We start from the raw sequence: 27,902 nt of genomic DNA on the forward strand, positions 1-27,902 counted from the left end.
GGAACAGCATTCTGAAACAACAGTCTGTCGAGTGCAGTCAGGTTTTCAAACTCATTTCAGAAAGGGCCAAGAGGTTGCAGGTTTTCTTTGCAACCACCAACTCCACCAGGAGATTTCACTGATTAACACGACTTTGAGCAGGTGGAATTAGTTAATCAGTGAAATCACCTGATTAACACGACTTTGAGCAGGTGGAATTAGTTAATCAGTGAAATCACCTGTTGGAGTTAGTGGTTGCAAAGAAAGCCTGCACCCTTTCGGCCCTTTCTGGAACAAGTTTGAGGCCTGTGAGTTAATGCCAAGGTTTCAGCACCCTCTAAATTTTCATTTTGACTTTGCTAAAACATGTTGTGTGCAAACCTGACCTGTTTATATGTTCCCTACCACAGCTTTGTGCAGTCTAGTGGACAAACCCCAAATAGCATTATGACATCAAACACACAACATTGACAGTACATGCTATTTTGTGCATTTGATACCTGCAATCCTCATTCCACACTGTTCATAACTCAGCATGCATCATAACTCAGTGTGCAGGTGAGTGCAATGGTGTTTGATCACATTTTTGCACATGCAAATCTTTATTAAATCAGGCCCTTTGTGTCTTGTCCAAGGACTCAGACAGGTAGATTGCCCGGAATCGTGCCCAGTTCTACATATTGGTAGCCCATCTCTTTACCCACTATGTGACCTGCTCTTATGTTGTCTTACATTCCAGTGAAATGAAGTTCACTTCTAATATGTGCTTCCAAAATCTGTGCCCAGAACCTTACAGTAACGGGCAACACCTGCCACCTATGTAAAGCAGAGCGGTGAAAGGATTATTAATTATTTATTTTGTCCTTCTCCAACAGATGTGATCCACACTGTGGGCCCAGTGGCCCGAGGTCACGTGGGCCGTACAGAGTCTGATGACCTCGCCTCATGCTACGAGAATTCTCTCAAGCTGATGGAGGAACACCATTTGAGCACAGTGGTGAGTACTCTGCCATGTCTGGCTCCGCTGTGTACAGTCTGAAATAAATTCTGAGCTTCTGTGTTTTGCTTGACAGTCAGTAAACCTTCTGTGCAAAATGCCACGTTTGAAATGTTGGGGAAATTTGGAAAATGTACAAGCACAAACGGATTAAGTATATTTCATTTTAGATACAGTTCTGAAAAACCTTAATCTTCTTTATGTGGCACCAGAGAACACAACAAATGGTAATGTTTCATTTTTGTCAAATGAAGGCTTTTCATGTCGACTGCTTTGGCTAGTGATTAAATGAAAGACAAGTCGTTGAGGCTACCTCTCCATATTTACATCCACAGTGTAACTGCAGATTGTTTGTAAGCCACATTCAGCTTTAAAAATTGTGACCTTCTTTAAAGTCTCCTAAGGCGTGGATTCATTATTCATCATTTGTTCCTTGGAAATTAAATGGGTGCTGCTAAATAATCATTTCAGACATTTTTGATTCTTGTCTGTGCCACCTCCTTAAGAAACCACCTCCACTTTAAAGAACCGGAAAAGCGCCATTTAATTTTTTCCTCTTCCTATCTGGCTGAGCAATGAGTGCTTTAGATGAGATGGTGCCCACATAATCCACAGCTGGCAGCAGCAGAACATTCATACACTATGCCAGCTTCTAGCCTTTTCCAGAGCATATGTTCCACTTTGGCCCACATGATATATGGATTTACCCTGCCCACAGAGGGTAAACAAAGCAGTATCACACCAAACTGCTACAAATAACATTTCCAACACCAAGCCACTGGCCTGCAGCCTCATCAGAGGGCAATCAATGGAAGTACTTTCCAGCAGCGAGAAGACAAAGCTGTGTGCCACTTTCATTAAAAATGATTGTGAAAAATTCCTGCTCTTTTGATGACTTATTGTGAGTGTCTGAAGGCATCTGCAGAGAGCAATTAAATGGATTGTGAAGCCTAAAGACTCCTGTAGTTATGTTAAGTGTCTTGAAGTCGTATCGAAATCGACAGGCGTTGCTGATCTTCAAACATCCCCAGTTACATTTGTATCTATGACTGCACTAATGATTCAAATATTGGAATGGGATTTGCACAGTGGTGGGCACAGCAAAGTAAACGTTTGCTTCAGTATGTGTGATAATAAACAGATAAATTGCTAAAAACATTTAGCTGAAGCGACCACTAACTGCTAAAGGTGCCTTGACACTTGTACGCATTTAACCTCCGCACTGCCATGCAATTCTTCATGACAATGCCACCAACTGTTCCCCGCTGGATTTGGCTGCTGAAAACACCTCTAATTGCTTCCGGAATCACAGAGGAATTTTCCTACAGCTGCACCTTTCTCTCTCTCTCTCTCTCTCTCTCTCTCTCTCTCTCTCTCTCTCTCTCTCGTGCACTTCATGCCATGGAGAACGCATTTGGAATCATCTTAAAGGTAATTATTTGTAATACTTATATTGTAATGGCTTGGTGAAACAGTTGCATTTTCATTCCTTCTTATGAGTATCTGTAAAATTATGTTTAGACAGATTTAACATCTCGTCATAATCATTCAGATGAGCTGCACTGTGGTGCGCTGACTCAATGACTCACACTGACACTCAGTGTTTTTAATTGTTTGTGCAATGTTCATGTGAAGTTCACATAATTAATGTGTGCCAGAGATTTTGGACATTTCAAAATTTTATTTGCGCACTTGCACGATGTCACGCACATTTTACAGTGGTTTATAACAAGTTTACAATGGGTTTACAATGAGTGCATTGACCAAATTTGTGCAAGTATCAAGGCACTTTCAGTTTAGTGTTGGCTCCGGGGGGTGGGGGGGCTCTAAAACCATGAAAACCAGACCTAGAGAGCTGAAATTTTAATATGCTGAAGCGTAAGCATAGAGATTCCCAAAAAGGTTTAGCGTGCCAAGATCAGATGATGATCAACACGTACACATGCAAGTAATTAAATGAAGGAATGAAACTGAATGGTTGTTTTCATTCAACATACAGTTTATTTGCTGTACAGAAATTATTGAAATGTAATATTAAGAAGAAATTTGAAGTAATTAAAAAACACATGGAAGATTCTTTTATTAATCTAATTGATGCATTAAGATAGCTTGACGTCCTCACTTAATGGATTAGTATATAATCTTTTACAGGGATAAATGTATGATTTTCACAATGAATTTTTTTATTTTTAAATGCTATCTGATTTATAGTTAGCAGAACGTAATTTATTAGAACATAATTTGACCATCACAGCTTTCACAGTTAGCTGAAAAGCTAATCTGCGAATGAAAGTTAGCTTTGCTAATTAGTTGTTAGCTGATTAACTGAAGTGTGCCTACCAGTGGATTTGTTCAATCACATAATTTACTTGGGTGGGCTCGTGGCTTTTTGGGCTTGGAGAACACCTCCTCCTTTGCACCAGGCCTCTCAGTCTTTATTGCAAAACTAGCCAATACACATCAACAGCGAGCCTGTTTTCATCTACACATGTTCCAGCCCCTGTTTTGTTTCTGGCACATTCCAAAGGTTTATTTAGTTTAGAGTGATCGCTTCATTTATTTGTTCAATAATCTATATATTTATAAGAAATAGGTTGTGTTTTTACTGGGAGCTGGCTCGATCCTGTCCTGCATATTTATACAGCTGCTCTATGTTGAACGAGCCTTCAGTGAAAACTGTGGTTTTGTGTGATTGACTGGCCGTGTGGGATGAGCGTAATCATTACATTATCTTAGTCACAGTCCGTTTTGTCTCTCCTTGGTGCAAGGGCAACAGAAAACCTTTTCACCAAAGGCAAACAGGAAATTGCTGCGTCTTTCTTCTGGCAAGAATGTGGCCTTGATTTACAACTGTAGCTTTGCTCTCATCAGGCCTTGATATGCAAGACATCCTTGAAGAGAGACTTAAAGGGTTCTTGAGTCCTAATTCTTTATTAATAGTCAGTTTTTCAGTCTCTTGGTACAGAGCACAAGCCCAATTTTTTGGTTAGCTAATCAGCACTAAGCTCATTTTAACTCTTCTGAAAGGGTCTCTCTGTGAGCTGTGCAGTGTGTGAGAAACAAGAGATCCCACCGCAGACGGGCACCCCGCCAAGCAGGGCTACAAAGTGGACAAAAGTGAGCGCTGCATTTGAGAATGTTCGACGGTTGCTTTCCTAATGGGGATTCCAGGGCATTACAAAGACATAGGAGTCAAAACAAAGCCTAACACAAAATAAACTTGAGCATCAAAGATTAAGAAGAGGCATAGTTAATCCCTGTTTCTTTAAACTGAAAGCTACTCTTTAGGTAAAGAAGAAGTCCAGCGACTACAGTCATCGCTTCAACCTCTCTCTGCACAATGTCAGAGCGGGAAGTGTGAACGTGTTTCAAGACTTTAATACATTTCCTACACTCGAGGGCACCTCAGTTTTTGCAGTATGAGTGAACGTTCAGAGGTATCACCAGACACTTCAAGCTACAAAGAGTAGTCGAGCTTTTGCTGTCATAAAGTGCCATTATGCTGATTGAATGGATGTATAATGTGACTTTTAGGTGACCCATGATAATGCATGGTGGAGATGATGGGTACATTTTAAAAACTGTGCTCTCAAAAGGTGACTGGATTAGCATTTCTATAGTGCTTTCCCATCTGGGCATAGATGCAGTGATGGTTCAAATTCACCCATTCACGGGCACACATACGAACATAATGATATAAGGAGCTGCCATGTAAGGTTGGATGAAGATGTGCTCCACTGGTAGTGATTGTTAGTGTGAAATAAGCTCTGTTCCGTCCCTATCTGGATTCATCTGTCCAGTTGAGGTATTAAATAGACAGCATTTCAGTTTCTCCAACTTTAAACTATTGTTTGTTACATGTACACAGTGCCTCCATTTTCAGAGGCCATAAGTAAACAGACAAATGAAATCTAAGGATATTTATTCATGCAAATAATAATTTCTAAAGGCATTTTTTTCTTCTGACAAGTCAGGGGGTTGACACAGCCAAGACACAGACAGTGTCTTGGACTTCTTTTACATCAGTCATTAAGAAATACAAGTACTATGATACTGCATGATAACTGTGTGGAGTAGGCAGTTCTCAAAATGTTAGTGACTGTGCAAGGAGGAGACTAGTGAGAGAAGCCAACAAGACATTCAGGACATCTTTGTAGTAGTTATAGGTTGCTGGTAATACGATACGATACGATATTGTAATACAATACACTACTTTTTACTGGTGTAAAAGGAATTTAGGCCCAATATCAATTCTCTTTTGTACCCCTTCCCCTTGGCCCTACGCCTACCCCTTTAAAACAAGGGGTAAGGTGAAGGGGGTATGCTTCTAGCCCTATGAATTGAGACACCCCTCCACCTTACGGGGGGAACAAAAAAACTGCCCATACTGCTGTCATCACTGTTTGTCAGCATGGCAGCCGAAGTGTAACTTGTTGCAGTAGCCTGTTTGCTCTTTTTATTTTCTCGCCTTTCTGCATAAATGCAAAGAAATAAAGAATTCGTAGATTTCTTCGACGCATCACAATCATGTTGGAGAATTTTGTGGTATTAATAATTTATTTAATTAATTAGTAATTTATAATAATAATAATAATAATAATAATAAGAAGAAGAATGATAATAAAATGGTGTTAATAATCAATTAGTTATGAATTAATTAATGTTAATAATACCAATAATTAATCATCAATAATAGTACTAATTAATATTGTTAATTGATTAATCATTAATTTGTTGATTAGTAATTAATTAATTAATTAGTAATTAAAATAAATACACACTTGAAATATGTCAGCCTGTGTGGAATGAATGTATACATTATACAAGTTTCACTTTTTGAATGGAATTACTGAAATAAATCCACTTTTTCATGATATTCTAATTATATGAACAGCACCTGTATGAATGTTATGGGCTGCATCTAGTTCTGTTAACCTTATATTTCTTTTTCAAATTATCCCATTTTTTGCATCCAGCCCTATTTCCTTTAGAAATTTCCTTGACAAATAATATCAGTCTATTAGGACGTCAGGTTATGTGTTACACATATACATGTGTGTTTATATCTTTTCCAACTTACTCCCATTGATGAAACTTCTCATTTTCTGCCTGAAAGCTTATTAGGAGACAAGTGTGCTCAGGGCTCCCTGTTTGTTTACAAAATACACACCTGTTACAGACCTTGAAATCCAACAGCAGGAATCGCTATTATCCAAAGATTTATGAACATACAAATTAACGTGCTTATCCTTTATCATGATTTTCTCCATTGTGAGAAATAAAAGTGTCTTATCGTAACGTTTGTGTGTATATGCATTATAACACCTCAGCGCACGAGCGAAGTTACGATATTCTTCAGAACGACAATATACGCAACATGCATCCAGCAGCATACACGTTGCTGTCATAGACAACTGCCTGTAAAGTTTTTTGGCAAATTATAACTTTCTAAACAGTATAATTTGTAATGAAAGCCGCTTTCATTTCTGCAGCTCTTTCTGCGCCATGTTTGTTTCTTTGGAGACAGCAGTAAGCTCCTCCTACCCCTCCAAACGGAGTGTGCATCCAGACTCCCTATGTTTGGAGGGATTTGTATCCCTCCGCCTACCCCTCCGCCTTGCTTCAAAAAGAGAATTGAGACACTCCTCTGTCTCTCCTGCCCGCGCAAAATGGAGGGGAAGGAGTAAGGGGAAGGGCCAAGGGGTAGAACTGAGATTCAGCCTTAAACTCTTTCTCACACAAGAAAACAGATTAGATCTAAGTTTGCGGTTTACATGTGCGTAGGTGTGCCAGAATCTTGTTATTGTCATTTTTGTTATTATTATTTTTCATCTATTTGTTTATTTACTTATTATTGGGTGTAACCTGGTGCCCACTTCTGTACAGCACTTTTTAGATGTGCTCTACAAATAAAGTTTGAGTTCAGTTGAGTTTGATGAACTGAAGCTGAAATTTTGCATCTTTTTCTTTCTTTCTTTCTTTCTTTCTTTCTTAAGAAAATTCTATGTGGCACTCCACAAAACTGTATGAGTGGTGATGCAACAGACAAAAGTCTGGGTGGCTTCCCTCACTCGTCTTCTTCTTGCATGGTCACTGAGGTTTTGAGAACTGCCTATTCCATGCAGATATGATTCCATACTGTTTGCATTTTATTGTAAACTTTTGTTGATCAAACAAAAGGACTCAGGACTGACAAGGAAAACTGTGGTCTCTTTGTGGTGTTTTTTCATTTACTCAAACTCTTGTGGCATAACAAAAACACATCACAAGATATATCTCAAAAAGGCAAAAGACAAAAAATAGAAAACAAAAAGATGGAAGAAAAATCCTAACAGCCCAAACAAAAAGACAAGACAAAAGACAAAGATCCCAAAGAGAAAAAGGCCAACAAGAAAATTCAAAGAAATAGACAAAGTCTTAAAGATGCCCCCTCCAAAACAAACAAACAAAAAAACAATATACTGTATGTATTTAGTTATTCAAAAACTCAGCCACATGGGGTGTGCAGCCAGTACATTCTGAGTGCCGGTCCCAAGCCCGGATAAATGAGGAGGGTTGCGTCAGGAAGGGCATCCGGCGTAAAACAAGCCAACCAAACTATGCAGACTCAGAATCGAATTCCCATACCGGATTGGTCGCGGCCCGGGTTAACAACGTCCGCCACCGGTGCTATTGCCCAACAGGGTGCCGGTGGAAATTGGGCTACTGCTGGGCGAAGACGACGAAGAAGAGGAGGAAAACGTTGCCACGAACAGCGGGAGAAGAAGAAAACTAGAAGGGTGGAAATGAGAGTGGGGACTTTGAATGTTGGTAGTATGACTGGTAAAGGGAGAGAGCTGGCTGATATGATGGAGAGGAGAAAGGTAGACATATTGTGTGTGCAAGAGACCAAGTGGAAGGGAAGTAAGAGCAGGAGCATCGGCTGTGGGTGCAAGTTGTTGTACCATGGTGAGGACAGGAAGAAAAATGGTGTTGGGGTCATTTTAAAGGAAGAGTATGTTAAAAGTGTGTTGGAGGTTAAGCGAGTGTCTGACAGGGTGATGAGTGTGAAGTTGGAAATTGAAGGGGTGATGATGAATATCATCAGTGCATATGCCCCACAGGTAGGTTGTGACATGAAGGAGAAAGAAGATTTCTGGAGTGTGTTAGATGAGGTGGTGGAGAGTGTGCCCAAGCATGAAAGAGTGGTGATAGGAGCAGACTTCGATGGGCATGTTGGTGAAGGGAACAGAGGTGATGAGGAAGTAATGGGTAGATATGGTATCAAGGATAGGAATGGGGAAGGACAGATGGTAGTTGATTTTGCAAAAAGGATGGAAATGGCTGTGGTGAATACCTACTTTAAGAAAAGGGAGGCGCACAGGGTAACATATAAGAGTGGAGGAAGGTGCACACAGGTGGACTACATTCTTTATAGGAGATGCAAGCTAAAAGAAATCACAGACTGTAAGGTGGTAGCAGGAGAGAGTGTCACTAGACAGCATAGGATGGTTGTTTGTAGGATGACTTTAGAGGTAAAGAAGAAGAAGAGAGTGAGAGCTCAACAAAGGATCAGATGGTGGAAGCTGAATGAGGAAGACTGTTGTGTGAAATTTAGCGAGTAGGTGAGAGAAGCACTAGTTGGAGGGGAAGCAGTTTTGGACAACTGGAAAAGTACTGCAGATGTGGTGAGGGAGACAGCTAGGGCAGTACTGGGTATGACATCTGGACAGTGGAAGGAAGACAAGGAGACTTGGTGGTGGAATGAAGAGGTCCAGGAAAGCATAAGGAGAAAGAGGTTGGAGAAAAAGTTTTGGGATAGTCAGAGAGATGAAGAAAGTAGACAGGAGTACAAGGAGGTGCGGCGTAAGGCGAGAAGAGAAGTGGCAAAAGCAACGGAAAAGGCATATTGCGAGCTGTACAAGAAGTTGAATAGTAAGGAAGGAGAAAAGGACTTGTACCGATTGGCCAGACAACGGGACAGAGCTGGAAAGGATGTGCAGCAGGTTAGGGTGGTAAAAGATGCACATGGTAATGTGCTGACAAGTGAGGAGTGTGTGCTGAGAAGGTGGAGGGAATATTTTGAAGAGTTGATGAATAAAGAAAATGAGCGAGAGAAAAGGCTGGATGATGTGGTGAGAGTAAATCAGGAAGTAAAAGAGATTAGCAAGGAAGAAGTGAGGGCTGCTATGAAGAGGATGAAGAGTGGAAAGGCAGTTGGTCCAGATGACATTCCAATGGAGGCATGGAAATGTCTAGGAGAGATGGCAGTAGAGTTTCTAACCAGATTGTTTAATAAAATCTTGGAAAGTGAGAGGATGCCTGAGGAGTGGAGACGAAGTGTGCTGGTTCCTATTTTCAAGAACAAGGGTGATGTGCAGAGCTGCAGTAACTACAGAGGCATAAAGCTGATCAGCCACAGCATGAAGTTATGGGAAAGAGTAGTAGAAGTTAGGCTTAGAAAACAGATGAAGATCTGTGAGCAGCAATATGGTTTCATGCCGAGAAAGAGCACTACAGATGCAGTGTTTGCTCTGAGAATACTGTTGGAAAAGTACAGAGAAGGACAGAAAGAGTTACATTGTGTGTTTGTGGACTTAGAAAAAGCTTATGATAGGGTGCCAAGAGAAGAGTTGTGGTATTGTATGAGGAAGTCTGGAGTGGCAGAGAAGTATGTTAGGGTAGTGCAGGACATGTACAAGAATAGTGTGACAGCGGTGAGATGCACAGTCGGAATGACAGACTCATTCAAGGTGGAGGTGCGATTACACCAAGGATCAGCTCTGAGTCCTTTCTTGTTTGCAGTGGTGATGGACAGGTTGACAGATGAGATCAGACAGGAGTCCCCATGGACTATGATGTTTGCAGATGACATTGTGATCTGTAGTGAGAGTAGAGAGCAAGTTGTGTCTAGTCCGGAGAAGTGGAAATATGCTTTGGAGAGAAGGGGAATGAAAGTCAGTAGAAGCAAGACTGAGTACATGTGAGTGAATGAGAGGGAGCCCAGTGGAATAGTGCAGTTACAAGGAGTAGAAGTGGTGAAAGTAGATGAGTTTAAATATTTGGGGTCAACTGTTCAAAGTAATGGAGAGTGTGGTAGAGAGGTGAAGAAGAGAGTGCAGGCAGGATGGAGTGGGTGGAGAAAGGTGGCAGGAGTGATTTGTGACCGAAGAATATCAGCAAGAGTGAAGGGGAAGGTTTACAAAACAGTAGTGAGACCAGCTATGTTGTATGGTTTAGAGACAGTGGCACTAACAAAAAGAGGAGGCAGAGCTGGAGGTGGCAGAGCTGAAGATGTTGAGATTCTCTTTGGGAGTGACAAGAATGGACAAGATTAGGAATGAACATATCAGAGGGACAGCTCAGGTGGGACGGTTTGGAGACAAAGTCAGAGAGGCGAGATTGAGATGGTTTGGACATGTGCAGAGGAGGGACCCAGGGTATATAGGGAGAAGGATGCTGAGGATGGAGCCACCAGGCAGGAGGAGAAAAGGGAGACCAAAGAGGAGGTTCATGGATGTGCTGAGAGAGGACATGCAGGTGGTTGGTGTGACAGAGGAAGATACAGAGGACAGGGTGAGATGGAAACGATTGATCTGCTGTGGCGACCCCTAACGGGAACAGCCGAAAGACAAAGAAGAAGAAGAAGAAGATTTAGTTATTCAAAAAAATGTAATAAAATTAAAAAATGTAATATATATAGAATAAATGGATGGAAATGTTTAAAAAATTAACAATTTCTTGATGATTGATGATAATGAAGTCCAAGAATACTTATCTACTTGGAAAAGGTTATTTATTCATTGTTTGATGTAATTTAACCCTCTGGGGCTGACGCCGTCATATACGACGACTAAAACCAAGTTTACTAAATTATAAATAACTTTTGAATGATATGAGATAGAAACTTACTGTTTTTGCTGAAAAATTAACTCCGCGGACTTTCGAGCCAGCCATCAGCCATCTTTGTACTCCTCATAGAAGCTGTGTGATGATGTGCGCAATGTGAGTGTCCAATCGGAATTGGTTCACCGTCACATGGTTTTCCAAAATCCAATCGTAGGGCAGATTTACCTCACGTGAAAAGCCAAAGATCGTTTTCGGAAATGATATGTTACTAGTTGGCCCATTTGAATAGCCCCCTGGGTGCTGCAATGAGTACATACTATTAGTACATACTCAGTGTGTCCTGCGTCATTACGCACAGCGATCAGTGAAAGCAGGAGCAGACGGAGAGCCTCTGATGACAATCTCACGTGCTCAAACAAAGAGTGTGTAACTATCAGGATTGCTCCACTAGTTTGCATGTGAATGTTACTGGATAACTCTGTTGCTTTCTCTGCATAAAGCACTATTTACCATATCAGTGGACAACAAAACGCATAGACCATTTTGTATATATTGTTCAAAATGTGCATTTATGTTTATTGTTTGAACCTTTATCATCAATTCATCAATCAATTTTATTTATATAGCGCCAAATCACAACAAACAGTTGCCCCAAGGCGCTTTATATTGTAAGGCAAGGCCATACAGTAATTACGTAAAAACCCCAACGGTCAAAACGACCCCCTGTGAGCAAGCACTTGGCGACAGTGGGAAGGAAAAACTCCCTTTTAACAGGAAGAAACCTCCAGCAGAACCAGGCTCAGGGAGGGGCAGTCTTCTGCTGGGACTTTATGTTGTACAGTCACACAAGACCTCAAATTACCTTAATAAAGTGTCAAAACAGTTGTTTATTATATAGTTTGCTGTGTGTTTTGAATAAATGTGTGTGGACAATTATTTTTTGCTTTATTTTTCCTTGCCTATTTTGATTATAAACCTTTATTACACTTATAAAACACAACAAAAACATATATATTCTGAAAGCACAGGTTGTCCTGAAAAAAGAGACATAAAACTTGATTGTGGGATGCCGGGAGAGCTGTTAACAGCAGTAATAAAACATTTATGCCAGGCGAGTGAACTGTCCAAAAAAATGCCCTCGGACCCCAGAGGGTTAAGAAAATGGTCTATAAAAGTGATTGTTTGAGTTAACACTAATTCTTATATTTAGTTTGTCCAATTACTTATTTCCTCTGAAAGTACATTGGCAGTATATAAAAATGGATGTAATTCTTACATGGTTGGTGTGATATTTTATTAAATCCCTTGAGATAAAGCTGAAAGTCTGCACTACATGCACATTTTGTGACACTGATTTCAACCACATTGTTGGAGTGTGCAGGGGTAAACTTTCAAAAACAAATTGTCTCTGTCCAAACTACTTAAGTGCATATGAGATGTTTTCATTTGAGTAAATAGATCTGAAGAATTCACAAGTTGAGGAAACATGAGCTCAATAAAACACTTCACCACAAAATCGTTTGGACTCACTGAGTGCCCCTCCACTGTTCCTACTTGAGCTCTGCTTCAAGAAACTGTTGTTTGTTCAAGGCACTTGAGCCCCCCTCCTTCCTCTTATTTCAGCATGAAAACTTCTCAACACCTGTCCCATAAGGGTGCTGAACTTAAAACCCTCCGGTTGCTTGTTTAACTTTAATGCCACCACTTATTGTCATGGTACTGTTAAATAACCCCACTAAAAATGTAAATGCCATAATATGAATAGCTTCTTTTGGACATAATTAAACCTAATTTTTACCTTTATTCTATTTTTTTAATTCGTTTTCGAGATCTCAATTGAATGTAATCCCTTTAACAGAGTTACATAAGAAAATACATGATGTATTTATTTAATTTTTAAATAAAAAATAAAATTTAAAGAAAATTACAGCAGTATGCTTTTGCACATAAGTGCTTAAGACTGAGACTTTATTTTTCATTAAACCTGGGGTCTATTTTTTAAGTTTTGTTTAATCTTTTAGCTCAGCACAAAAAGGTTAATTTAATTGGTGCAATTCTGATTCAGAACACAAACACTGTCAATGTCATTAAGAAATTGTGGCTGGTAGCATGACGTGGATGTGTATGTTTACCTCGCTAAATGGAAATAAACTGATTTACAATGACCAAGTACACAGTTAAGTGCTTACCTTAGCCTCCAGTCCATTCAGTTGCGATGTTCTCTACTGAGGCATTACAAATCGAGTGTGCACCTCTGTCTTACAGAAAGGGTTCCTGTAGCCAGCTAGCCAATGCAAGTTTGGTGATTAAATGCATTTTATCCCAGTTGAAAATATAAACCCAAAAATGGCAATAAATAAATAAATAAGACCCAGATTGAAAAATGTCAAAGTTCCCCTTTAATTCTGTCATATTTGAAATGTACATAGAGATGTGCATGTTATTTTATCTAATTCATAAGGCAAGTTTTAAGTCTTAGATGTGAATAGACCTGGTTGTGAGATGCCCTTTACATGAGAAAGTGATGATTAACTATCAAGTACACTACTTGAATAGAAAGCCTTCATGTGAGTGGTCAAGGCTTTAGCGCTCACTCTATTGCAGTTTTTGCACAAATATTTCATGGTCTGTTCAGTCAGGTTTTTAAATCCTTCAGCTGCTATCTGTCGTTTTACTTTTCTTATTGGTTGGGGGGAGCAGGTGCTTGCATCTTTTTCAACATTCATCTCTCTGAGGCATATGTGAAAGGATCCGTGTAGGTGACGTTCTCTGCTCATTTCTTCAGTCATGCTTCAATGGCTTTGTTCTGCAGTTGACAGAGCAGCAGGCTGTCATAGCTCCCCGGGCTCTGACTGACCTCAGCCTGCAGTCAGGATGCCAGCATTGCTGGCTGGGTTCTGCAGCATCGCTCAGGGGAGCCGTGGGAGCTGTGCGGCCTGTGACTACAGTTCAACTGAACACTTGTCTCCACTGAACAGTGCTTGTTTTACAGCATTACAAGGATTCAGAGGATCCTCGAGTAACTATAAAAAAGAAGATATTACTTTGCATGTGACATACTGGTGGATCTCTGGCCTTCATTTATGTTAGTGCCACATTTCATCATTAAACATATACAGACACATTCATAAATATTTCTTATTTATTTATTTAAAAGGGACAGTACATATTAATGAACATATACAGTATGTAAATATGTCAGATTTTAGCCGTAGGCTCATTTCCATTTGTAGTCCCTGACAGGCTGATGTAAAAATTAACTAACAATTAACAATAAAAGCACACGGACATCACAGAAACTTACAATACAACAAACTACAGTACATAGGGGTCACTAACTACTACAGCAACAAGACCCAAGACTGGACAAGAGACAGGAGACAAGAGGACAACAAAAGACTGAGGAGAACTAGAAATTTGTAGAATAGCATAGGGATAAGTGATATGACCTAAAACAAAATGCCAACAACATTTACAAATGACATGAAACAAGCTTCCTTCTTCACACACAGTGCAGTGACCATGAGCACGTGTCCTTTAGATTGTTGCACCTTATATAAAAACAAAGCCTCATTGCAGTATGATGTTTGATTGATTATACCCACTGACTGAGACATTATATTCACATTATCTTCTGTCTGAAAGAATAATTTCTTGGATGTGCGACTGTGTTTTCCTGACCTGATGATAGATGATAGATTTTATTCACCTGCATGCATTTAAATGATGCATGGCTGCACGTTTATACTGTGTCTGTGTTGTCAGACCCTGTGGGCCCTCCTCTCAGTGGAGCAGGAGATGGCACACAGCACATGGAGTGGAGAAGATGCTTAATGCAGGTCCCCTGTCTCAGTTAGTCATGGAAGGCTGCTCAGATTCTCTCCTGGAAGCAAGTGTGGCATTTGTCAGGCAGAAACACACAGACTGCATAGATGGGGACGCCTCCATCTGGAAGTCATTCAGCCTTAGAATCTGTTTCATTTTACAGACCATATTAAACACGCTTTAGACCATGACCTTTTAGAATAAAAGGATATCCATGTTTACCCAAAACATTATTTAGTTTGGCCTTCCTTTTGAGGCGTCGGGGAAAAGTCTGTTGAGACAAAATGACAGGGATTTTACCCTCAAGAGTGTGCAGCTTATTTACGATGCAGCAAGCGTTTTACTTGTTGACTAATGATCTTGCGGGCAGCCGAGCTTGTGTTTTGTTCCTAATTTGATGATGACAGGCCACAGTTTGATGCTTTCAGAAAGTATCTGTCATTAAGTTATTTCTGGCCGCGTGCAGTGGGCTGGCAGCTGTCAGCGTGGACAGTGACAGGGTTGCAGAGCACATTTAGTTGCTTCATCTCCGGCTCCCAGGCGACTGTGGAAGTGTTTTAGCGCACTGGCTTTGAGGCAATCTAGGAGAAAAGCCACATACCGCCTTTTGAGAAAAATGCTGAAAGCCATGTGGATTGGAGATGAATGGTGTAGAATGATAGGATTAGCCATCCTTCTCTGTGGAGAAGGCAGCTAGGTGCATTAGTTTCCATTCATTTTGCTCAACAGTGATACCAAAAAGCATTCCCCCAGCCTATATCTTATGGTGACACATCACCGCATCCCCACGCTTGAAGACAACAGCTGGAGCCACTGTTAGATAATCTGTTTGACATGACAGTAAGGCAACTGAAGAACAAACATTATCAGTGGAAGAAGACACTATGACTTGAGATTTGATGCTCTACACATTTTAAAATTGAGTTTTGGCTGGCTAATTTGTAAAAGGCGTCTCCTTTTATTTTCAGAAGTAATGTCAAATATGCAGTTAATAACTTTTAATGTTCCACTTTTATAAAGGTAGGTCACTGATGATACATGAAATGTGTTTTTTATTGCTATATTTAATTACACCACAGCCACTTTGCCGTTATCTATATTTTCAAATACTACCATATCAGACTTAATGACTTTGTACTCCTCCCAATTCCATTTTTGTGTCATGGCTCCCAAGGTGATTAATTAATTTTCATTTATGCACAGAAACATCGGGCACAACCTTTTCTGTCTATCCACTTTTCTCCCCTTTCTTGCAAATTGCTGTCCTGGAAGGCAAATGACTCCAGGTTTGATGTGTAATAGCTGAAAGAAGAATGCAAAGGTGGCCATGCACACACTGTGTCCTGATCGCAGAAAAGCAAAATGCCATGTTAGTGTTTCTCAAAGATTTCATGTTTAAAGTCTCATCCTGCTTTGCAGCATTTCCAGAACTTCATTGACAGAATGTTTAACTCCTCTCTCTCTCTCTCTTTCAGAATGAATGTTTATGAGTTCAATGATACGAATATTTCATGAGGTGAAAGCTGGAATGTTGGAACATTCCAGCTTTCACCGAATTAAATATTCGTTCCAATGAAAGAATGTAATTTGTTTTATATAACAGCTAAAATAGATGCTTGTCATTTGATATATTTTTTTTTATTTACAGACAGCAGAAATGGGACTTACATTTTGGTGCATCACTACTGCTCAATAGTCCAACATGAACCTTCAATAGGAGTCCAAAATTGTTCTCACTCAAATTGGAAAAGCAGTAGTCTGTGTTGCTGTACAATGACTCCTGTACTTCCAAAAAAAGGACTGTATATTTCTTCAGTGCAGCGAAAAAAACACATCAGAGATTAGTCCAGCTTCTCATTCTAACAGCTCTTCTTGCCTCCAGATGACGTATAGCATAGTGGATTTATGTGTGTGTGTGTGTGTGTGTGTGTGTGTGTGTGTGTGTGTGTGTGTGTGTGTGTGTGTGTGTGTGTTTTAGAAGAATTAGCACCGTCAGTTATCTCCTTCAAATTGTCATCCGTCAGCAAAACAAACTCTGCATGTTTAGCTAAATGCCGCCCCCACTAATGGGCAGGGTTCGCAGTGTGCAATGGTACAAAATGTATGGAACCAAATTTTCATGGTAAATGGAGCCAAATTGCATGCTAAATGCAACACAACACAAATGGGACGAATAATCCATGTCATGTGACATAGAAAGCACCAATCAAATGACAAGGATCCACTCAGCCATTTATATATATATATATATATATATATATATATATATATATATATATATATATATATATATATATATATATACAGGCATGCACATAGCTGGTACTCATGGTGCTTCTGTCTGCTAAAACTAAATGATGCACAACAGAAAACACAAGGGAACCTCTTCATAAGAGGAAAGCAATGACAGATTAAAGGAAATATGTTTTCCCCTGCTGTGCATCAATGATGCTTAAGCACACACGAGCACCATGAGTACCAGTTATGTGCACCCCTGTATGTGTGTGTGTATATATATATATATATTTATTTTTTTTCCTTTTTTAGTAGTAATCAGCTAGCACGGTATGCACAAATGGTATTCTTACTGTTGTTGCTCTTCTGTGAAAACAAAACAAAAAAGAACATTATATGTATGTATATGATTTTGATTTAAGTGGTCTGTGTGTGTGTGTTGGGGGAGGATGGGGGCTGTTGCAGTGGGACTGTTTAATATTAATGTAAACCACAGTGTGGCTACTTATTTCAAGTAAGAAGTAGTAAGTCCTATACAGGCCCTGAGGCCCATCAGGCTTTTGCTTATTCCAGGATACTATAGCCTGAAGCTGCTGACAGTCTACCTGTCCCCCTGGACAGGATACCAGTATATTGCAGATTAATTCCTCAGCCACGGCCAGTACCAATGTGCAGCTGGGTCGACGGGAACAATGCAGATGAGGTGTCTTGCCCAAGGACACAGACTGGTAGTGTGACGCACATACCTGGAATCAAACTGTATATTGGTAGTCCAGCTCTTATCCTTCAGTGGCTACTCATTGGAATGTTAGTCTTTAATAAATTTGTGACCTGTGCTGGACAGCCCGGTGGCCCAGTACTTAGCACTGTTGCCTCACAGCAAGAAGGTCCTAGGTTTGCTTCCCACCTGGTCCTTTGTGTGTGGAGTTCGAGTGTGTTTTTTCCATGTTTGCATGGGTTTCCTCCGAGTGATTCGGCTTCCTCCCGTTTCCAAAGACATGCAGGTTAGGTGAACTGGTGTATCTCAATTAACTGTAGATGTGAGTGGAGAGAGAATACCTTTGTCTATATGTGTTTACCCTGTGATAGATCAGCAGCCTGGGAGAGGCTCCAGCCCCCACAAGAACACAGATGGATGAACCAATTACCTGTGACTTTTTTGTTGTTGTTGTTAAACAACTGTCAAATTAAACTAAACATTGTTTGACTTGAGTTTCACAATAATACATAAAGTGTGTGTGCATTAAGATGTTTTTATATTGATAATAGTAGTAAGATGCTAGAATGAAAAAGTGAGTAAACTGTGTTTAACTGCTAAATGGAGCTTTTCTGTATGTTTGGTGGATATCCTTGCCTTGACCCGATGGATTTCAGAGAATTGTATGCAAACAGTGACAATATGTTCACAAGGAACATGATAAATCGCACAAGGACCAGATTGCTGGTATTAATGAGAAAATAAATCTGGCTTTGTACATGTGCTGCTGAGAATTCAACAGGATGTTGTCCCCATAGTCAGCAGTTTGTGTTTCAACATCAGATTTAAATCTAGGCCTTTCAGGCAGCGAGTCATTACCCCACTTCTCCATACTGTACCTGCATGCATTGACAAAGGTTAATTAGACAGAAGCTTTTAAAAGGTCACACCGCCATTTAAATTAGTCATTGCTATTTGTCTGATCTGAATCATTGGCAACACTGGGCCAATTAGATCCAATTACAGATAGCAGTTGTGCTGGCTTGCCACAAAGGCTAAGCTAATGATCAGTAGAACCTCAATTACCCCTGCACCCAAATTTAGGAGGCAAGAGGAGGGGCCCCGGTGCTGGGTAAGGGGGCAGATCTACCATGTCACCTTTTCTTGACATTCTCCTCGCTCTAGGGAAGAATGCAGAATTTTATGTGAGGTGAAATGTTACGATATGTAAAATGTGACATTTCCATACACCTCAAGAGGGGTAATCACAGTTGATGGGGATTGAAGAGGTAATCTTCACAGTGTCTGTGTGGAGTGGCCTGATGTGAGCATGATACAGTCTTGATTATGAGCACAGGAAGCTTATAGCAATCATCAGCAAGTCTACGCAAACCCCATCTCCTACAAAGGATACTCCACCTAGCTGTTCTGTTCGGGATTAATACGCTGTGACAAGAATAGAGGCTCTTCAAATAATTTAAGCACTAAAGCATAGTCAAGCAGTATAAGACTCAGGCTCTGCACTTAGACTGGATTCGCTCCATCTTTTTTTTTTTTTTTTCTGCTGCTGTACCTGGCTGTGAAGAGCTCCTGTAGACAGTCTTTTGAATTTCTATGAGCCTCCTATCCCTCTGTGGTACCATCTGAGAATAGAAGCGACAGCTCGCACCCAACTGAGGGACTGTCAGAGGAAGTCGTTGATTAAACAGATGTTGTTCCTGCTATACGCCAAGACACTAAGATAGCACAATGAGCATGAATTGATTAAGCATATCTGAAGAATGTGGGCAGTATTGAGAACAAAAAAGCATTACCCTTCTATCTTTGTCTCCCCTTCACAACAAGAACATTGTCTGACTTCTGACTGTAGCCTTCACTTACAGTACACACTGAATACAAAAAAAAAAGCAAAACGGGAGAAAAAGCATCTGCATCTCCTACAAGGAATATCAGTGAGGCAAATTAATTCTGAGTAGCTAAGTCACAGTAACATAAACTGTAGTGTTGGAATACGTATTTATGTTTGCAACAGATTTTCAAAGTTTCAGGTCAATGCAGGAGGCTACATTAGAATCTGATTTAGACAAAAAGAAACACTTTGAAAATGGCCACTTGCACCTTTGTTACTTTGAAGCTTCCCAGAGGAAAACAACAGTTAGAAAAAGTAAACTAAAAATGACAGAAGAATTGCAGTACACCTTCAAATATTTTTTTCTTCTTCTGTAAGATCCCATCTGTTAGACTTGTTCCTGAATCTGAGCTGGAATCATCAAATACATCCTCCACAACCTGAAAAATGCTTTCCTTTTGATCAGAGGAGCTGGGTGTGAAAGGAAGATTTTCAGGGTGATTTATTGCCAGTAGGTGCCACACTAGCACCAACATCTCAGACCAAAACACTCGCTTCCCTTTGGCCTCTTCTCCCCACCTCCCTCCTCCACATCAAAAGGAAGGAACACCAATTGGAGCCCTTTTGTAGCTTGAAGGGTTCTCCATCTAGGAACAGTGTGACAGTTGTTGATTCTAGCCCAACCCTGTTCTTGGGCAGAGGTCTTTTTAGCATCTGATCATGGTTTCTTGGTGGAAGAATTTTTGTAAATTTGCTGCTAACTATCATGTTGACTGCACAGCACTATGCGAGTGTTCATTCATGACTGTCTGTTTATAAAGATGGGGAAGGACAACGATTTCACTCGCATGCACTAAATATACGCTTGCAGCCAGTACATTTACAGCTACAGTACATGCAACTATATAAATGAGGACAGAAAAGCTCGAATTACAGCACACAGAGGGAGCGTTGCTTCATTGGCTGTGTAGGACATCACTATGTTGTTAAATCTTCACATGGAACTTAGTTGTTGGCTGCTTCATCCATCCATTTTCCATACCCAATTACTCCATTTAAGGGTCATGGGGTTGGCTGCTACATTCATGTTTAAAATGTCATTTACAGCACTTTAAATACACTTAATGCACAGGCCTCCCTCTTAGTCAGACAGTTGCTCTTCAAGTGAGTAAATCTCAAATCTTACAGATACTGCGACAGATTGCTGTTCATCAACTGCAAACCTCAGTGGATTGCCTTCTTGTTTACATAATTATGGTTAATTAACAGTCAAAATCAATCAGGCAGTGCAGTGGCTTTGTGCATATGAGTGAGCCAGAGATGTCACATGCACAGGCATGGCATTGCTAATGTAAGGCTCTCTAATGTAATGCTACATGCTACTCTGACCCTCTTTGTGGTCCGTGTGAGTCTGTGCTGGTGGGCAGGACTAACTAAACTGAATATATAAATGACTCCTCAGAGCAGATCTGAATAAAGTAGAGTGAATGTCTGGTGTCTTTTTGTATCTTCAGCTGCGAAGTCCACCCGTCTGGGTGACACATTATGCTGCAATTATGATACGCACGACAGCATTTTCAATTTAATGCTTGCAGATGGATATTTTAATTATTATTGAGTGAATAGTAATGAGAATGCTCAACCTGTGCATTCCTCTTAATGCACTTAATTAAAATTACAAGGCGAGACCATTCAGAAAATATGATTCTTTAATGGTTATGTATTAAGACGGAAACACCATGATTAAGATTGCAGGCATTGTGACCGTGTGATGTATTAGTCAGGTTAGTGGCTCTGGCACAGGTGTGAGTCCTACTTTATCAGTGTGTAGAATCTAATAGTTCCTTGGCCTCAAAATGTGTCCTTCCAGGCTTTCATTTGTTGCTTTTATGAAGCCAGGTGTTGAACCCAGTGTCGACCTTGCCAGAGTTGTGTCCATGAAACTGGAATTTCCTGGTCTATCACAGAGTTTCATTTCAACAGGCTTGCACCCAATTATCCTTCAATCATCGTCTCCAGTCTTACAGATGTGTTTGGTCAAAGTACAAGGTCTCTCTGCTGTGGTTTCCAACATGGGAGACATTTTCTCTCTCTCTCTCTCTCTCTCTCTCTCTCTCTCTCTCTCTCTCTCTCTCTCTCTCTCGCTCTCTCTCTCAATCTTATGGCAAGTTTTCAAGGGAAGAAATCAAGCGACACTTCAGATTAAGGTGACTGTCATACAGTCACTTATGCAGTTGTTATAAATATCAAAATATGTAAGATTGTTGATAACGTTAAATGTAAAATTTCAGTGGTACAAATTACTTTGCATTATATGTGGAATGTAAAAAGACATATTAAATTAGTACTGTTTCAGTTCCCTTCAAGGTTAAAGAGAAAAAGGATCTATTTTATGTAAGAGCTTTGCATGCAGTCTTCAAACATATTCAATAAGGGTTACAATATATGAGCCAAAAGGTTCAGTTGCTATGACAGATATTTTATTCCTGTTGAATGTTGGGAGAGTTAATTAAAATGTTGCCAAGCTACAGAAGACAGTAAATCATCTTCTTGTTGCACATTATAAGATGAGGTGCTACCTCAGGTAGCATTTCTGTTCAGCTAAGGTAAAACAACAAAAATCAATACATTATTTTTATGATATGAGAAGTAATTTAAAGTGTAGTGCCAGTTTTGTTCTGCAGAGGGCACAATGTATTTGTTGTAGACCAGGGCCCGTATCCACGAAGCATGTCAGAGTCCTCTCAGAGAGCTCCCAACTTAGCCGAAAGATTCCTAGCAAGGAATATTAGTGATCCAGGAAGTGTCTGAGAGCAACTCTGAGCAAGGAGTGAACAGAAACTTTTATCTTTGTGAGGAGGCATAGTTTTTTTAGAGCTGTGATTGATTGTCACAAAAAGGGAAAGAGAAAAAAAAAAACAAATGCGCTCCGTGCTCCAACTTGTGAATGGACAGTAAAAACAACGGATCATTTAACTTGACAATCACTGTCGAGGTGGATGTGAAATTTGTCTAAGTGCTCCCCGACTGTGAAGTTGCCGAGTGCACATATGGCGTTCCAGAGTGTTGGCTCCCCCCAAAACACATATGCGTGTGGTTCGCGTTCCTACCCCTGCAGGCGAGGCATCTCTCATCTGATCACAGAGTGACATCTTGGTCTGTCCCCTGACAGGACAAGGGGCATGGCTGGCTGCCCACAGCTGTTGAGACATCTCTGGTCCTGGACAGCACAGCTGCAGCACACATCCCTTGTTTTGACAGACTGCCTGTGTGTGCTTGTGTGGAAATACGAGGTCTATTAGAAAAGTATCCGACCTTATTTAAAAAAAAAAAAAAACATGGATTTGAATCACGTGTGCTTGCGTGAGCCAACCTTGAACCTTCATGCGCATGCGTGATTTTTTTCACGCCTGTCGGTTGCGTCATTCGCCTGTGAGCAGTTCTTTGAGTGAGGAGTGGTCCAGCCCTCTCTGCGGATTTTCATTGTCAGGGAAATGGCTGAGAGACTGCCGCTTTGCTTGATCAAATTTTTTTTAGAAACTATGAGGCACATCCATGTGGACACCATTTGAGAAATTCAGGTGGTTTTTGGTGAAAATTTTATGGGCTTCAAAGACATTAAGGGATGTTACTGTCCCTTTAAGGACGGCCCACAGCAGCTGTGGGGCGCGCCGCGCTCCAGCTGCCATCAACAGGCTGAGCGACCATTTCATTTCTAAACGGATCGCTCTGTGGATCCGTGACCATCGTGTGCAATTTCTCTGGTTATCACAAGAGCTGGACATCAACTATTTTCCTGCAGATTTCACTTTTAACGAGATTTTGTCATGGAAAGCCGAGCGGACGCTTCGCGCGTCACGATGGATTTGCTGCTCACAAAAACCACCTCCGTTTTGGTCTCACAGGACGGCTTTGAGATGGCATTCAGACAGCTGTCGGTGGTTTCTCAGTCGAGTGATTATCCAAGAAATTGTGGACGAGCCTGGACATGCCAGAACATGTTCTGTGACGCTTCATGTTTTATCCGGGACATCGTCTGGACTAGCACAGGAATTGTGAAAAGACGTGGACACCAGCACTTTTTCGGCAAATTGAGACAAACGTGCGGAGGAATTCCGCGACGCACAAAGCAACGCCGTGATGAAGCGTCACAGAATATGTTCTGGAATGTCCAGGCTCGTCCACAATTTCTTGGATAATCACTCGACTGAAAAACCACCGACAGCTGTCTGAACGCCATCTCAAAGCCGTCCTGTGAGACCAAAACGGAGGTGGTTTTGTGTCGGTTCAGCAGCAAATCCATCGTAACGCGCGAAGCATCCGCTCGGCTTTCCATGACAAAATCTCTTCTTAAAATTGAAATCTGCAGGAAAATAGTTGATGTCCAGCTCTTGTGATAACCAGAGAAATTGCACACGATGGTCACGGATCCACAGAGCGATCCGTTTAGAAATGAAATGGTCGCTCAGCCTGTTGATGGCAGCTGGAGCGTGGCGCGCCCCACAGCTGCTGTGGGCCATCCTTAAAGGGACAGTAACATCCCTTAATGTCTTTGAAGCCCATAAAATTTTCACCAAAAACCACCTGAATTTCTCGAATGGTGTCCACATGGATGTGCCTCACAGTTTCTAAAAAAAATTTGATCAAGCAAAGCGGCTGTCTCTCAGCCATTTCCCTGACAATGAAAATCCACCGAGAGGGCTGGACCACTCCTCACTCAAAGCTTGCTCACAGGCGAATAACGCAACCGACAGGCGTGAAAAAAATCACGCATGCGCATGAAGGTTCAAGGTTGGCTCACGCAAGCACACGTGATTCAAATCCATATGTTTTTTTTTTTTAAATAAGGTCGGATACTTTTCTAATAGACCTTGTACATAAAAACAGATATCGCTTTTGTGATGGGAGGAAAAACAGACTGTCAGTCCGTTTGGACATGTAACAGGTGATCTGAATGTCACGTCTGACAGGAAACGTCTGTCGGGCCGTGAGGGCTGTAAGCGGCGTGCCGCAGGACCAGGACAACCCAACAGTGCCACAAATATGCAACTTTAAGTTACATATCAGCAGAAATACGCCGTACCAAATGCCGTTTGGTCAGTTATCACAGCGCTTTTTTTTTCTTTTTTTAGAAAATACATTTATCTGCTTGTTGATTTTAGCCATTTCACACTCCTGTTACAAGACAGTGATTGTAGCACAGTGGTAAAGTTTCCGTCTGGTAATCAGAGCGTGCGGATTCAAATCCTGTGGCATTTTTTTTCTTTTTATTTAACCTGGTTATTTAACTGTATTGTGTCCCCTTTTATGTATTATTTATATCAACCCCGTGATATTCACTAATTATGCAGCTGGTTTTTATTTTATTTTCCTCCACATAAGCGGCACGATGTGGTGCACCTCGTCCCATGGAACACAGTGCGAGCAGCTGCAGGAGCTCGCACTGTGTTCCTGCTCGAAAATACACTGTCGCGTGCATGAACTGTCGCAGCAGCATCGCGCACGCCTGTCCATCGGCGCACTGTATCGTGGTGCACTCATATGCACTCTACCGCCGTGAGTCACCCTGAGTTGTACGTATTCACACTATGTGTCAAGGGGCTCTAAGAGATGTTAAATCTGTCATAAACATACTTTTACAGCTGCACACAAGAAGGAAAGAAAATGCAACTGTTTTAAGAAGACATTACAATGTAAACATGACAAATAATTACCTTTATAGACGGTCCAAATGCTTTCTCCACCTAGTTCAGCATGCACCAGCGTGTGAGAGAAGGGCTGCTGCTGGAGCTGTCCTCTGTGATTGCAGATGCGATTAGAGACGTTTTCAACAGCAAACTCGAAGAGAAAATTATTAATCTGCTACGAAATAATTACTTTATATACGCAATGTCCAGCACACAATGTTCCAGCTAGGAACATAGTGGGCAGGATCATCACGATGATATGCGTGCAAGTGTGCGGATCAAAGTCGTGCAAGTGTCAGGGCACCTTTACCAAGGGAAAATCCTAAGAAATGTCTTACAACTCAAGGAATTCTAAGAGTTTTCTTAGAATGATGTCACTAAGAGCTAATTTTACCCTTAAGATGCTTTGTGAATACATCTCCTGATTTGAGTATTACCTCTGTTACAAACAGACACGAGAAAAATTTCCCCAGAGATCAAACTGAACATTGATACTTAATGGAATGGCAGCCAGAGAGAGAGAGAGAAAAATTACGGGTGTGGTGAATGTTTATTTTTATGTTTAATGATTAACATTCACCAATGGACCTGGGAGGGCAGAGCGTTACTCAGCTCAGTGCATTACACTGCAGGACCATTAACATCAGGCTCTGCATCTAATTTTCATGACAAGCATAGAAAAACTAAAAAAATCCACAATAGGAAGAAGAGTTTGCCTCTCTATTGGATTGTGCCAGATGTGATATACAGATTAACTAGTTACCACCCAACTCTATTGCAAACTGATTTTTACCACTGTTTATGCAGCCAAGTCTGGAGTTGTGAAAGATACATTGGCAAACATCAGTTTCTGTGTAAAAATAAAAATTAAAAATATATGTCTAGAACTGTATTATTGAATTTTCCTCATGATCTCATTTTACAAAAAGTTACAGTATAAGCAAAAAAAGTTTCTCTGTGCTTCTGAGAAGCACAACAATCCAGTGCAACCAGCTTAATGTAGAGTTACATCTTCATCAGAGTCCATCTGCCGTTCCATATTTCTCCAAATCGACTGCACCTCAAATACTTTGAGCATGAGCAGAACATTCAGGCCAGCCACAATGGGTCCGACTGTGTCTCTGTGTCTCTCTCCGACTGTGTCAGTGTCTCTCTTTCAGCTCTCGGAGGTTGTTCAGAAGTTGAGACCTACCACCTGTCCCCTGGACATAATTCCACCAAAGATGCTGAAACAAATTTTGGACACAGTAGGACCAAGGCTTCTTTTATTTTTCAACAACTGCCTAAGATCTGGGACTGTTCTGCCTGTTTTCAAACAGGCTGTGGTCAGACCGCTGCTTAAAAAACCAAACCTTGATCCAGGAGTACTGTCAAACTTCAGACCAGTGTCCCACTTGGCTTTTCTCTCTAAAATTCTAGAGAAGCTTATTTTTAATCAGTTGCTGTTTTCTGGACCAGAATCAGATTTTTGATAAATTTCAGTCAGGTTTTCGTACACGCCACAGTACTGAGTCCGCACTGTTGAGAGTCCAAAATGACATCCTGTTGTCCCTGGACTCAACGAGACCTGTACTGTTGGTAATGCTTGATCTCACTGCAGTATTCGATACAGTGGACCACTCCATCCTCCTGAACCGTCTAGCCCAGCAGGTGGGCTTTCAGGGTCCCGTGCTGCAGTGGTTCAAGTCCTATTTAACGGACAGGCACTTCTCTGTTTTCATCAATGGCCACTCCTCTTCTACCGCCCGACTGTCTTCTGGTGTCCCGCAAGGCTCCATTTTGGGCCCAGTTCTTTCTTTACATGCTGCCTCTGGGTTCAATCATCTCTAGCCATAATGTGTCTTTTCATATGTATGCCGATGATCTTCAGATCTATCTACCAGTCTCACCAGATTCTCCAGATGCATTTCAGACCATCAACACCTGTATGGATGACATCAAGCACTGGCTCACACAGAATTTCCTGAGTCTAAATGAATCCAAAATGGAATTCTGTCTATTTGGCACCACAAGCCCACTTGCCGCTGTCTCAAACGGTCACTCACTTCCTCACCATAACACCGTAATCAGAAACTTGGGAGTTCACTTGGACACTGGCCTAAATCTCCATAAACAGATTGACTCTGTTGTTAAGACAAGCTTCTTTCAGCTCCGCATTCTCACAAGAGTGAAACCCTTCTTCAGTTGTTGTGACCTGGAGAAAGCAATTCACGCATTCATCAGCTCACGCTTGGACTACTGCAATGCTTTGTACATTGGACTCAGTCAAACATCTTTACACAGATTACAACTGGTACAGAATGCTGCTGCCCGGCTCCTCACAAATTCTCGTAAACATCACCATATCACACCTGTTCTGCGCTCTCTCCACTGGCTGTCAGTGTAATACAGGATCCAATACAAACTTATCCTGTTTGTTTTCTGCTCCATCCACAGCTTCGCACCTGCATATCTATGTAAGATTCTGACTCTTCACCAGCCCAGCAGATTTCTACAATCTGCACAGCTCCACTTGTTGGAGCAGCCCAGGTCTCGAAGCAAACAGTGGAGTGATCGTGCTTTCGCAGTAGCAGGTCCCAAACTTTGGAACTCGCTGCCCCTTGACTTTCGTGCCATCTCGGATCTGCCCCTTTTTAAAACAAAACTCAAAATGTATTTGTTTAGATGTGCTTTTGATACTTAGTCTTTTTAGACTTGGGAATAAAATGAATCTGTGTTCCTCTTTTTAACTATATTTTAAATGCAGTTTTTATATGTACAGCGCTTTGGTCAACTTAGGTTGTTGTAAGGCGCTTAACAAATAAA

General features: G+C 41.0%; 1 protein-coding gene across 1 annotated transcript in view; it reads left to right on the forward strand.

The window, feature by feature from the left end:
- Positions 1 to 839: 839 nt before the first annotated feature.
- Positions 840 to 27,902, forward strand: part of macrod2 (mono-ADP ribosylhydrolase 2) — a 420,587-nt gene continuing 393,524 nt past the window's right edge. Inside the window, exon 1 of the mRNA XM_034184236.1 lies at positions 840 to 976. Coding sequence (XP_034040127.1) covers positions 950 to 976 — 27 coding nt within the window. The 5' untranslated portion in view covers positions 840 to 949. The remainder of the gene's footprint in view (positions 977 to 27,902) is intronic.

The sequence above is a fragment of the Thalassophryne amazonica genome, chromosome 13, assembly GCF_902500255.1.
Source record: "Thalassophryne amazonica chromosome 13, fThaAma1.1, whole genome shotgun sequence".
Taxonomy (NCBI): Eukaryota; Metazoa; Chordata; class Actinopteri; order Batrachoidiformes; family Batrachoididae; genus Thalassophryne; species Thalassophryne amazonica.